This window comes from Gobio gobio (genome assembly GCF_949357685.1).
Source record: "Gobio gobio genome assembly, chromosome: 3".
Lineage (NCBI taxonomy): Eukaryota > Metazoa > Chordata > Actinopteri > Cypriniformes > Gobionidae > Gobio > Gobio gobio.
This window is the reverse complement of record NC_137099.1, coordinates 53465431-53479704: the sequence shown is the minus strand read 5'-3', so window position 1 is coordinate 53479704 and position 14274 is coordinate 53465431. Positions and strand designations below refer to the sequence as shown.

General features: G+C 37.7%; 1 protein-coding gene across 4 annotated transcripts in view; it reads left to right on the top strand.

Moving 5' to 3' along the window:
* Positions 1-14274, top strand: part of kif16ba (kinesin family member 16Ba) — a 53424-nt gene that overhangs the window by 15525 nt on the left and 23625 nt on the right. For all 4 annotated transcript variants that reach the window (XM_079812205.1, XM_079812204.1, XM_079812202.1 and 1 more), the window contains 11 exons: positions 1573-1715; positions 1837-2005; positions 2103-2234; positions 2740-2915; positions 3019-3084; positions 6343-6402; positions 6504-6623; positions 6762-6813; positions 8686-8823; positions 10061-10143; positions 11885-11973. In XM_079812205.1, coding sequence (XP_079668331.1) covers positions 1573-1715; positions 1837-2005; positions 2103-2234; positions 2740-2915; positions 3019-3084; positions 6343-6402; positions 6504-6623; positions 6762-6813; positions 8686-8823; positions 10061-10143; positions 11885-11973 — 1228 coding nt within the window. The remainder of the gene's footprint in view (positions 1-1572; positions 1716-1836; positions 2006-2102; positions 2235-2739; positions 2916-3018; positions 3085-6342; positions 6403-6503; positions 6624-6761; positions 6814-8685; positions 8824-10060; positions 10144-11884; positions 11974-14274) is intronic.

Sequence of the window (14274 nt, the reverse complement as noted above, 5' to 3'; positions counted from 1 at the left end):
GAAAGGATGCATATTTACAAATGACATGAAGTTGACCAGACAAAACATGAAATATTTTGTGTTTATATTGTCTGCAATGAAATACAAGTCAAAGTAAATTTAGAAATCACTTCTTTTTTTTTTTTTTTGCGTTTTCCATACTGTCCCAACTTTTTCTGATTTGGGGTTGTACTTCCCCTCATGTCGTTGGACACCCGTAAGTCCTCCGTTCATCTTCGGAACACAAATGAAGATATTTTAGTTGAAATCCGATGGATCAGAAAGGCCTCCATTGGCACAATGCCCTTTACACTCTCAAGACCCATAAAAGGTACTAAAGTCTTCATTACAAAGTCAAAAAACGTTACAAAACACGCCATCATGAAGCGTTATGAATCAGTGAGTCGATTCAGCGGTTTGGATCGCCAAAGTCACGTGATCCGAATCATGAATCGACTCGCTGATTCATAACGCTTCGAAGCTTCATGATGCCGTGTTTTGAAATCGTCATCACTATATAAGTCGTTATTTAAGGTTTTTTTGCGCACAAAAACTATTCTCGCCGATTCATAAAGTTATTGTAGAACCACTGTAGTGAGATGGACTTTGTAACGACGTCTTTAGTACCTTTTAAGGGTCTTGAGAGTGTAAAGTGCATTGAGCCAATGGAGGCCTTTCAGAGCCATCAGATTTCAACTAAAATATCTTCATTTGTGTTCCGAAGATGAGCGGAGGTCTTACGGGTGTCCAACGACATGAGGGGAAGTAATTAATGACAGAATTTTCATTTTCATTTCAAGTCAATTTTAAATAAATATTGAGAATATTTTCTTTTTAAGTTAAACATAATTAAATATTGAGAAAATATTGCAATATAAATTACATGAGCATATATTGTATTTGTGAGATATAAATATTGCTATATCATGTAAACATTGAGTGAATTTTGCAATATTATGTAAAAATTGCATAAACATTAAGTAAATATTACATTATTATCTAAATATTACAATATTATGCAAACATTTAGTAAATATTGCAATATCACACAAACATTGAGTGAATATTGCAATATTATGTAAACATTGAGTAAAATATTTATTGCATTTTGTAATATTGAGTAAATTTTACAATATTAAGTAAATATTGAGTAATTGAGGACTGCAGTATTATGTAAATATTGCATATTAAATAGTTATGTAATACTGCAATATCATGTAAACATTATGTAAATAGTGTAATATTAAGTAAACATTGTGTAAATGTTGCATTATCATCCAAACATTGCATAAACATTAAATAAATATTACAATATTATGTATAGTAGTGTAAATGTTGCTTTATCATGTATTGAGTAAATATTCAAATATTATCAAATTTGCAGTATTATCTAAATATTGCATGTTAAATAGTTAAGTAATATTGCAATATTAAGTAAACATTGAGTAAATGTTGCATTATCGTATAAATACTATTTGAACATTAAGTTTAGCATATAAAGTAAAAATATCAAGTAAATAATGCAGTTGACGTTGCATTCAAAGGTGTCTGCATTTCCAGCCGCTGTGAGTTCTGTTTCCTCCCTGATTTCAGACCTGTCAAAGCACCTCGTGCAGAACTACAGTGATGTGGAGGAGCTGATGGAGGCGGGAAACATCAACCGCACGACAGCCAGCACCGGCATGAACGACGCCAGTAGCCGATCACACGCCATCTTCACAATCAACTTCACACAGGTGATGCCTTACACATGTACCTACACCTGAACCAACCGAAAAATCCAGCTAAAGAAACGACATACCTTTTCTAGTTAAAGCAGTAATATAATACGTTTTGTTATTGTTCCCTTCTTCTCAGGCTAAGTTTGATGCGGAGATGCCGAGTGAGACGGTCAGTAAGATTCATCTGGTGGATCTGGCAGGAAGCGAGAGGGCAGACGCCACCGGGGCCACTGGTGTCCGACTCAAAGAGGGCGGCAACATCAACAAATCACTGGTCACTCTGGGCAATGTCATCTCCGCCTTAGGTCAGAGGAGCTGTTGTGCTCTATCGCTCTTCTTATATATGAACATTTAGATGCAAATGCCAGAACGTTCTTGAACACAAATGTTCTGTCCTTCTAGCTGATCTGTCGCAGGAAGGAGGGAACAGTCATTTGAAGAAGAAGCAGGTGTTTGTTCCTTACAGAGACTCCGTGCTCACATGGCTCCTGAAGGACAGTCTGGGAGGAAACTCAAAAACCATCATGATCGCTAGTGAGTGAGCAATCGTGACGATCATGCTTATGTACACTTCTAAATCTTTTTTTTTTTTTAAAAGCTGTATTTTCAGCATCATTACTGCAGTCTTCAGTGTCACATGATCCTTCAGAAATCATTCCAATATGATGATTTGATGCTCAAGAAACATTTATGATTATTATCAATGTTGCTTAATATTTTTGTGGAAACCATGATCGATTTGTTCAGGATTTTTGATGAACAAAGTTCAAAAGAACAGAATTCCTCTGAAAGATAGAAATCGTTTGTAACATAAAATGTCTTTACTGTCACTTTTGATAAGTTTAATAAATCCTTACTAAATAATGTTATTAATAAATAAAAAAAATCCTACTGACCCCAAACTTTTGAACCATAGTGTGTTATGTTGGCAATGGTATAAACGAATAGATACAAATCATAAAACCATGAATACTTAGAGTATTTCTGAGGAATATCACTGCTGTGAGATCTTAGCATATTTTCAAATATTTTTGTCCAGCTATATCGCCTGCGGACGTCAACTACGGCGAGACACTGAGCACGCTGCGCTATGCTAACCGTGCCAAAAACATCATCAACAAACCCACAATTAATGAAGATTCCAACGTTAGACTTATCCGAGAGCTCCGGGCAGAGATCGTTCGGCTGAGAGCGCTGCTCGCACAGGGAAATCAGGTCTGAACGTGAACTGGACAATTGTTATTTACCATGAACAATAATGAGCCTTTTATGCCTTTACATTGGAACTGCTTAATAAACTTATTTTTGTCATTTTCAGATAGCACTGCTTGATTCCCCGACAGCGTTGAGTATGGAGGAGGAGCTGCATCATAATGAAGCCAGGGTAACTTAACACACCCTTTCATAATCACATAGCAACAGCTCCTGTACAATCTCCTCTCAGCTGATGCAGTCGCACTGAATAAGCACTTTCTAAATCTACTCATTGTCACACACTCAAGCCCATAATGTGGCTACATTTTTGCTAATACAGGGCTTGATGCTTACTTTTCTTCCCAAGGAATTAAAAAATGCATAAAGAACTTTAGGGGTGCAATTAAAATGTACCAAATAATTAGTTTTTCCTTAATAAAGGGATATGAGGAGATATTTGCAAGCAAAATTTGGTAAATTGGGATTTGCGCCATTATTTACCACTTAAAAAATGTCAACCGATTTAGCGGCTGACATGCGCATTCTCAGTAAATCAGCTGCACAACTTTCCACTCTGCGCATTTATTGGATTGCAGCCGCACACTAATAATAAATCTGGCCCCTATTGGCATAAACGTGCAGTATTCATTGATCGTGAACTTCTCTGAAACCGCAAGCCTGTAGAATGTGCAAACAGTGATGTGTTTTCACTTTTTTATTTACTTCTTAACTAGACATTTATGTGGTGTTTTGGGAGACTATTTTTTTTTAACTATTAACCACAAAATGACTACACCATTACATTAGCTTGCATATGAAATATAATTTTTTTTTTCGGAAAAAATTGAATGATGATCTAAATTAAATGAGTTGTTTCTGGAATTATGCTATCTGCTAGTTAGAAGAAATTGAAGTTGAAATAAAGTGTTTTGACCATAAATCTAGGAGAGGCCCATAGAGATTGATCTGTTCCTATCTATTCCTGTTCCTATCACAACTTTATATATATATATATATATATATATTAGGGATGCCACAATTCTCAATATAATATTGAACCGTTCGGTACGGCATTCACGGTTCAATACGCGCTTGTGAATTGCGTTTTTTTCGGTTTCGCATTTAATTCATTATTTTTCTACAAATTCTATAATTTGCCTCCATCCCAATAATGAACAACGCGACATACATTCACATCACACGTTAGTGGTAGAGTTATACTCATGGAACACTATAGTTATTCACAATCACAGTGCACCGATCAAATGCACCGATCCGTCTGTCAATCTCCCGTTCCATCCTTCCCTCACTCGTGAACAAGACCCCAAGATACCTGAACTTCTCCACTTGAGGCAGGAACTCTCTACCAACCTGAAGCGGGCAAGCCACCCTTTTCCGACTGAGAACCATGGCCTCGGACTTGGAGGTGCTGATTCTCATCCCAGCCGCTTCACACTCGGCCGCAAACTGTCCCAGTGCACGCTGAAGGTTCTGGCTCGAGGAAGCCAACACGACAACATCATCCTCAAAAAGCAGTGACGAAATCGTGTGGTCCCCAAACCGGACACTCTCTGACCCTTGGCTGCGCCTAGAAATTCTGTCCATAAAAATTATGAACAGAACCGGTGACAAAGGGCAGCCCTGCCGGAGTCCAACATGGAACTAGTCTGACTTACTGCCGGCAATGCGGACCAAGCTCCTACTCTGGTTGTACAGGGACCAAACAGCCCTAAGCAGGGGCCGCCGACCCCATACTCCCAGAGCACCCTCCACAGGATGCCACGGGGAACACAGTCGAATGCCTTCTCCAAATCCACAAAACACATGTGGACTGGTTGGGCAAACTCCCATGAACCCTCCAGCACCCTGTAGAGGGTATAGAGCTGGTCCAGTGTTCCACGACCGGGACGAAAACCACAATGTTCCTCCTGAATCCGAGGTTCCACTATCGGCCGAATTCTCCTCTCCAGTACCCTGGCATAGACTTTCCCGGGGAGGCTGAGAAAGGGACCCCCTTAAAGGGACAGTTCACCTATAAAATTATGTCATTATTTACTCACTCTAATATTGTTTCAAACCTGTATTCATTTCTTGATGACATAATTTTCAGTTTTGAGTGAAATATCCCTTTAATTTTAATACAACAACAAAAGACAGAGAAAATCACTCACTGCTCTTGACTGAAAAACTAATACAGTAGCTTTAATAAGAACCAATGTATATTTTATAGTGAAGTCTATGTAGTGTTTATTTTTACATTTATTCATTCAATTTCATACTTAAATGCTGCTGTACAGCTCTGAGCTGCCAGTGTAAATCTTTATATATATTTATTTTATATTATCCAATACACTAGGAATGTGTACAAGGTTTTTTTTTAAAGTAAAGTTTTAAGTTTAAGTAAGGTTTTTCAATTATTTTAAGTAAAATAAAGAAAGAGTATTGCAATAAAAAAAATTGTCTTTTTTCTCTTTAACCTCTTGCGGTTCCTGTCGCCTAAGAATAGAATAACAAAAAAATTATGTGACAAGCCATAAGAAACCGAACCGAACCGAAAACCGTGGGTGAAAACCCATATATATATATATATATAAAATATTATTATTATTATTCAGGAATATAACTAAAATGCCACCAAAAACTTAAGAGTCAGATTGTATTCACAAATTATTTATTTCAATAAACCAAATGTAAAAAATAATTCTAATTTTAGAATAAAAAATGTAAATAAAACCAATAGCAGTAATCAGAAGTGTGTGTGTGTATGAGAGAGAGAGAGGTCTCACCCCTTCATATCTGCATTTTGTCTGCATTCGTGGCTAATTTTGTTTGCCAAATTATATACAAATGCTGTCTGTTGCAGTCACATCTGTGTGTGTTTTTGTGTGTTTTTTGTTCCACATTGCATTTGTGCTCTAGTACCAGGCCATTTCTTTGGGAAAATTTTCAGATTTATGCCGAATTTTTTAATTTTATTGAAAAATAAAAAACTCTTAATTTTTTGCTTTTCCCATTATTTTTCAATGAAAATGAAGACCCTGAGTGTGACTTTTTTTAACAATGTATTTAAAAATATTTTTACATACCTTCAGAACTCCCGAATCAAATCCAGTTTTTTAGATAGATAATGTGACAAAAGTCATCTCAATCTCATTCCACTGAGATAAAGGGAAACATTTTTTTTTAAATAATGGAAACATCAAATGGGTTCGAACAGACACCAAAGACCATATGAGGGTTGAAGTCCCGTGGGGACCTACTTTTTATTCGCACAAGTACTCCTAAATAATATATATATATATATATATTAGTTTGCACACAACTATTTTTAGTTGCAAATGTTTTATGAAAACTCTATTCTCTATAAAGAATAGTATACCTAGTGATGAAATCAAATTTGGCGGGATATGAAACAACACACAGTCTTGTGCATGTTTTTCTGTGGCAGGTGTTGGAGCTGACCAAGGAATGGACGAACAAATGGAATGAAACGCAGAACATCCTGAAGGTTTGTCGCAGCGATCACACAGTTGTCACACCAGCGTCTACTTTTTGTCACCTCATCCACTGAACCAAACATTGAGTGTTTATGATGTGTGTGTTGAACAGGAAGAAACTCTTGCTCTGAGGAAGGAGGGAATCGGAGTGATCCTGGACTCTGAGCTGCCTCATCTTATCGGGATTGATGATGATCTTCTCAGCACCGGCATCATTCTCTATCATTTAAAGGTAATGAACATTACAGAGTTTGTGCCGTTAGCTCTAATTTTACCTGCCACTGCAGCTAAAGGTGTTCATCAGTCTGTAGTTTACAGTAAACTGTGTGTATCGAGTGAATGTGATTGATTGGTTTGGGTTTGTTTACAGGAGGGAAGGACATACGTTGGCCGTGATGATACCACTACTGAACAGGACATCAGTAAGTTTACAGTCTTATATGTTTTCATTGACTCATCTCTCTCTCCTTTAGTTCAGTTACTGTTCAATTATACTGTACTGTCTTAAAGGGATCGTTCACCCTAAAATTAAATTTAAGTAATCATTTACTCTCCCTGATGTTGTGCTAATGCCGTATACCCTTCTTTATTTTTTGGACCACAAAAGGACAATTTTTATTAATGGCAGTTGCATTCTAAAAGTTGTAATACTGAGTCTCTCCATCAGTGTCCGACTCCTGTTCGAACATGTAATGGTGCGTTCACACCGGACGCGATTCGCGCGAGTGATTTACATGTTAAGTCAATGCAGAGACGCGAAATGGCATTCTGCGGCGCGATTCGCGCGATTGAGGCGGCGAGATTCGCGCGATTGAGGCGGCGCGAAGGACGCGAATTGCGCGTTTTGAACGTGCGAAACGCTCAAGTTGAAAAATCTGAACTTTGGCGGATATTTCGCGCCGCGTTAACCAATCAGGAGCTTGCTCTAGTAGTGACAACAATGAGGAGAAAATCTGTATATTAATATCTGGTTCAGACAATATGATTATCACTGTGATAACATTAAATGACATGAACCACAACCCAGTCTCTTTTTGTTAAATGCAAGTTTATGTATGATCAATAATACAAAAGTATAAGTAATGTATAACAAGCTATACATGAAATAAAGCAAACAATGCAGTCAAACATTCAAAGTCAGTGCTAGTAGGCTGACGTTACAACTGCAACTTACAGTTATAGCCTAAAAATATAAAGTAATGAAACTTATCTTTGCCCTCAGCCTAAACGATTTGCCAGGGAACAAATTATAGATCCATGAGACCAAAGATCGGCCGTTACAAGACGAATTATAGCTCGAGACACACCACAGAGACATCAGAGCCAGCGGTAGACGGCAGAAGGACTGGCCGAGGAAAGGTTGCCCTCGCCGGCTTTCACGTGCGCTGAGCGCGCTGTCCGCTGGAGCTCACAGCTCCGACAACGGCAGATAAAATGTTCAAATAGGCACTGTTTATATAAATAAACCACAGATTTGAGCTTTAAACAACTACATTATCGACTGAAAAAGTCTTAAAACTACGTTTTGTCACACATTAACAGTAAATATTAACAAAAAAAAGACATATAAACACAGCCCATGTCGGCCATTTCTCAACGAGACGAGCTGCTGGCGGAAGCCCCTCCCATGACGTGAATTCGCATCTGTTGTGCAGTGAATGTCACGCGCGATTCGCGCGAGTAAACTCAAAATGTACACGCGTCCACCTTCGCCGATTGCGTCCGGTGTGAACGCCACATAAGGCTGAACACTGCTACTGACAAATTCTGACATTTTGGCTGCGGGACGGTCTCCAGTTTTGGTGTTGTCGAAGTGTCCGAAGCACGAGCTGTAAAGGCTCCACCTTCTTCTGGAAATGGGCGGGGAGCAGTAGCTCATTTGCATTTAAAGGGACACACACAAAAACGATGATGATGATCTGTGGGGTATTTCGAGCTGAAACTTCGCAGACGCAACTTCTGGGGACATCAGAGACTTATATTACATTTTGTGAAAAGGGGCATAATAGATCCCCATTAAAATGAAAAGAAAATGATTTTCCTTTCATTCCAATTAAACATCTTGTGCATCATATCATGTAATTTATTCTGATTTTTTTTTTATCAATATTGGTATTTTTGTTATGTAAATGTCTTTAAATTTCATGGGAATTCCATCCTTAAGTTAATATTGAAAGTACAATTCTGTTTGCTGCCTAAATTGAACTTCAGATTGAAATGCAGTTTTCGATTGGCTCAAGCCTGTTACTCTCATTCATAAAGCTTGTGTATGTGTTTTCTCTCTCTCTCTGCAGTTCTTCATGGTCTGGGTCTGGAGAGTGAGCACTGTCTGATAGAGAATCGGAACGGGACGGTCACTCTCATTCCTCTGAATGACGCTCAGTGTTCGGTCAATGGAGTTCAGGTCACTGAGCCCTGTCAGCTCAACCAAGGTCACATATATAACCCTTTCTCACATTGCAAACTAGAATCTTATAAAATCAGGATTCTCATTTTTTAAGACAAGTCACCACAAGTGAATAGAATTAGACATCACTACACCGTGCCTCCAGTTTTTCACGATCGCTCAATACAACACAAACATTTTTGTGATCCTGCATTAGTTTTTCATTTCACCGCAAAATAATCACAAAAATTAAAAAGGTCTCACAAAAAATTATAATTATCAAATTGAATTATACCTAATTTAATTAAAGTTTTAATGCATTATTTTCTTGAGGATACAGCATGTGATGCCAGCGAATCTTTATTACCTGCCGTCTTGCAAAAGTGCCAAGGACAAGGCGAAGCAATATTCTAATGTATTACACGAGAGTGGGGTTAAATTGTTTTGCAGTCCTATAAAACATATAACTATATATCCTATATACACTACCGTTCAAAAGTTTTGGAAAAATGACAGTAAAGACATTTATAATGTTACAAAAGATTCTATTTCAAAGAAATTCTGTCCTTTTGAACTTTCTATACATCATAGAATCCTGAAAAAAATGTACACAACTGTTTTCAACATTGATAATAATCATAAATGTTTCTTGAGCATCAAATCATCATATCAGAATGATTTCTGAAGGATCATGTGACACTGAAGACTGGAGTAATGATGCGGGAAATTCAGCTTTGATCACAGGAATAAATTACTTTTTAATATATATTTTCAAATAGAAAACAGATATTTTACATTTTAATAATATTTTACAATATTACTGTTGTTTTTTTGTATTTTTAATAAAATAAAAGCATAAGACACTTCTTTTAAAAGCATTACAAATCTTACTGATCGAAAACTTTTGAAGGGCAGTTTAAATCAGGTGAATTATACATGAGCAAACCCCGCTGAAATAACCTTCAGACTATATATAGGAATAAATCTAGTTTAAGTGGATATTTGTGGTTCAGTGCAGGTGAAAAACTCATTTTGAGAAAATGGCCTTCAAAGATATGTATAGTAATTGAATTCTACTGATGCATGCAAAGAGATAAAATGTAATAAAATAAACTCATAAATGTGTTTTAAGATTTTTCTCCCCCTACTAGTCTGAAAGAAGATATGTTATGAACACAAAATGGCCCAAAATCACAAAATTGACGAGTGCATGAAAAAGCAATAGTTTTGCTTTAGTGTCTTTCCTTGAACAGTGATTTAATTAGTGCATTTGTGTTTCTCAGGTGCTGTCATTCTCCTCGGCAGAACCAACATGTTCAGATTTAATCATCCTAAAGAGGCGGCTAAACTACGAGAAAAGAGAAAGGTGGGAGAAATTCACACATGAAACTTCAGCATTAGACAAATGTTTGTTGAAGTTGGCATGAAACGGAAGTTGTGATAGTCTTTTTTCCCCCTATTTTAACGTATATTCGAGTCAAAATGCTTCCCGAACAAGAATAAATGTAGGGCGGGGTAGTGCTGGGCGGTATGACCAAAAATGTATATCACGGTATTTTTCTAAATTATATCGGTTTCACGGTATATGACGGTATTTTTTCTCCTATGCCTGACAGGGTGTTAATTTACATTTTACACATTTTTTTCAAAAAAAATACTGCAGGAGATTGACTAGAATACCCTGTTTTACTGTCATGACGAGTGAATATTGTAGAAAAATTCCACACTAGAGTTAATAGGTCTACAGGTTTACAAAATGATGCTGTGGAGAGACAACAGCCAATAAAACACAGACATGCAACACGCTCAGAATCATACTTACAGACACCTGAATATTAAAAGTTGAGTTGAGGGCACCTTGAGCATTTTAAAAATCTAATCCTATTTAACAAACTGCCAAAACGAGGAGAAACGCGGATATTTGCAATACATTTAAGAGCACTCTCTGAACGAATGACACACATCAGTTTAACACAGAAAGAATAAAGCATTTAGTTTTTGCCCATTCTTCTTTGAATTGTCAGTTTATTTATTAACTTACATCATTGTCTTTTGAATAATCCATCGTGTCGGCGCATTCGTGATCAGACATAGTTATCAGTGTAATCAGTGCATACATTTAATTTTAATAAGACGTGATGAAATATGCGCGCATACACGCTTCTGGTTCATGTCTAGAGCACTAGAGTTTATGAAATATGTCCATAAAAAATTTAAACGCGCTCGCTCCGGTCTATATCAGTGCTATATGACCCATGTGGTGAGCGTTGTTAAACTCATCGCAGTGCTGCGTGCAGAAACCGCTCTCTCTCGCGCGCCGCGTGTAGTTTGAATTCTCAACAATAATCAAGGGCTGAATCCGACATCGCTCCCATAACTTCAAATATAGCATTATTTGGAGGGGACAGCGCTTTGTAGTGGTGTCCGAAACCTTAGTGGACGTTATTGAGTGCACTCATTCTATCCCATTGCACTGCAATAACGAGTGTACAGCCGATGTACACACAACGGTTGTCCGACTTCACGCACGTTTTCATTCACTCCTTCAAATAAAGTGATAACGTAGGGAATAGTGAATGAGAGTATAGGATACAGCCATAGGCTGTGCTGTAATGCGATCTCAACTGTGCTCTGACTGCTCTTACTACAGTGCATCAATGAAAAGGGTCCCCTCTCAAACAATGACGCGCTGCGCCGCGTTCCGAACGTTGTTTAAGCGGCATATACCGGTATTGCGGTATCATCAAAATTCATATCATAAAGAAAATTAATACCGGTATTCGGTATGAACCGGTATACCGCCCAGCACTAGGGCGGGGCTTGATTTTGTCTATTGGAAATTGATTGGATGGTTGTGGTTTGCTTTTGGTGGATCTCATGTGAGTGACAGGTTGCCCCGACCTTGCACCAGTTCATCAGAGAAGAGAAGTGATATCACTGCAAGAGGGAGGGGAAGTTATTTTGATTCAAGATTGAGGCGCATGAATTAAAAACAATGATGTGCACGAATGAATCATTTATAATATACACTGCAATATTCCATCAAAAAAAAAAAAATTTGTCGATTTTGATTTCATGGTGACTTTAATGCTCTTCTTGTTCTCCAGAGCGGCCTCCTAACCAGTCTGAGCTTATCCATGTCTGATCTGTCCAAATCCTGTGAAAACCTCTCCACAGTCATGCTGTATAACCCTGGGTAAGCCATCGCCTGTGTGTGTGAATACTTGTGCGTCAGAGCGAGTGGTATCTTCCTCCCCATGCCGCTTCCTCTTCCTCAGCCCTCCTCCCTCTCTTCCTTCCCAGGAGCCTCCTCTTCCCTCCTCTCTCCCTCCTCCTCTCTCTTCATGCCCTCCGCCGCCATTGCTGGTACCGTTGATGCCCAGTGCATTAAAACAGCTGACAAAAACACTAATTCAAACCCCGCTTGCCAGATCACCAGAGATCTTCCCCAAAAACAGCCACTAGGGATGCACGATGTATCCGTCACATATTGATATTTAACAATGCAGGAAAAAGTTTTTTTTTAAATGATGAATTGGACAAATATTTAATAATGACCACCAAAAGCCAATACAATTTCAGTTATGAATGGTTTTAGTAATTTTTTTTTAAAGTTTTGAGAAAGGATGCATTGTGTTGATCAAAAAATAAAGACATTTATAATGCTAAATATTTATATAAGTGCTGCTCTTTTGATCTTTTTTATTCATCAGAAAAATCCCCATTTCCACAAAAATATGAAGCAACATTGATAATAATAATACATTCTCCTTGAGCAGCAAATCAGCAAATTAGAATGATTTCTGAACGATTATGTTTACAAGAAGCGGTGTAGCTATTTATTGAGAAATGTTGCTCCAATATAGATTGATTTTAATCTAAATTATGAGGTTTGATTTGGCCAGTAATAAAGTAAAATAATAGTATTTTTTACAATTCAAACAAGTACTAAACACATATGCATGAATTTTGCTGTACGTATTTTAAAGAGCACCTATCATGGCATTTAAAATGTTCCAAATATTGTTTTAGAAGTCCCCAACAACAGTTTTGCATGCATGCAATGACAAAAAAGACTTTAGTTTTCTTATAATATGCATTTATTTTTACCTGTTTTGACAGCGATTCTCAAATGATTCCTTTAGTGATTCACTTTTCAAAACCCCGCCTTTACGTGACGCTAATCTGCGGTGATTGGTCCGATGACCCAGTCAGTTGTGATTGGTTTAGTCTGTGCAGATATTTTCGGAAACGGAACGCCCATCAAAGTCTTATAGTGACAGTAATTTGTTAATATGTGTCAGGAGTTATGAATATGAAAACCGCGTCGGTACTGTTTGATTATAATATGAGCCTCAGCTGATCTCATTCATAAAAAAACTCCTCTATTCTCCTCACGAAGACTCGCGACAAATCAACATCCCTCAGGGCTTTTAGTTCAAAAGTGTGCAGATGCGGAGACATATTGATAGATTCTCATATGTCTGTGTCAAATTTCTAAACAGAGGAGTATTTTTTATTCAATACTTCCTCAAAATGCGCAGATATAGCCTAATCATGAGCGATTGAGTCTCTTATGTGTTGTTTTCAATTCATCCTGGCAGCCGGAGGGCGCTCTGTGCACATGTAGTCCATGTACAGACAGACGAAGAAGAACCATGTGCCATAATAGAAGTCCATAATAAAAGCTTCCTGAGATCGCGAAACATACATTTGACGACTAATAAACACACAATCGCGACGATGTATGGTTTGTCTTCAAGCCACTTAGTCTTCAAATGCTCATCCTTGGGCAGATGAAAAAAGTTTGCTTTTGAGTCGCACTTCAGAACACAGGGTCTCGTGGCCATGATGTTTTCTAGTTTTCACTGGCGTCTTGGAGCGCAATAAGTGGGCGTATCGTATTCAAATAACTTGACAAGTTGACGTCATCTAGTCAGAGAAAAAGCTTCGGTCTTCTAACGATTCTTAAAAATGACTCAGAGTCGACTCTTACTTTTGAAAGAAAATAACTATATATACGGTGCACTGTCATATTTCAAGCTATCACAGGATGTTTTTGTTCACTTAGATCTATGTTACACACTACATGAAAGGTACATTTCAAAATTCCATGATAGGTGCTCTTTAATATTTTGATGCATGTATACTTTTAGGTTGGACTAGGCTGCTCTAGTTAGAACACTTGTTTACAAAAATAAACCACAGATTTATCGGCTATAAACATTTTTTTATATATCGATGCCTCCCTAATAAACAACAAAACGCATGTTGGCTGTTTGCATTGTCAGATTAATAGAAGGATGTACAGTAAAAATAAGTTTATGATGGTTTGTTGGTGAGGTTCTGATCTGCGAACGCGCATGAAGATTGGCCTGTAAAACCCTTAACGGTTGTGATGACGGATGACCAACCTAGGCGATGACCTACTAGACTAACATGTCATGAATGACCGTCAACCACTCTCCATTTTTACACAACTATGTGTTTTTTTATT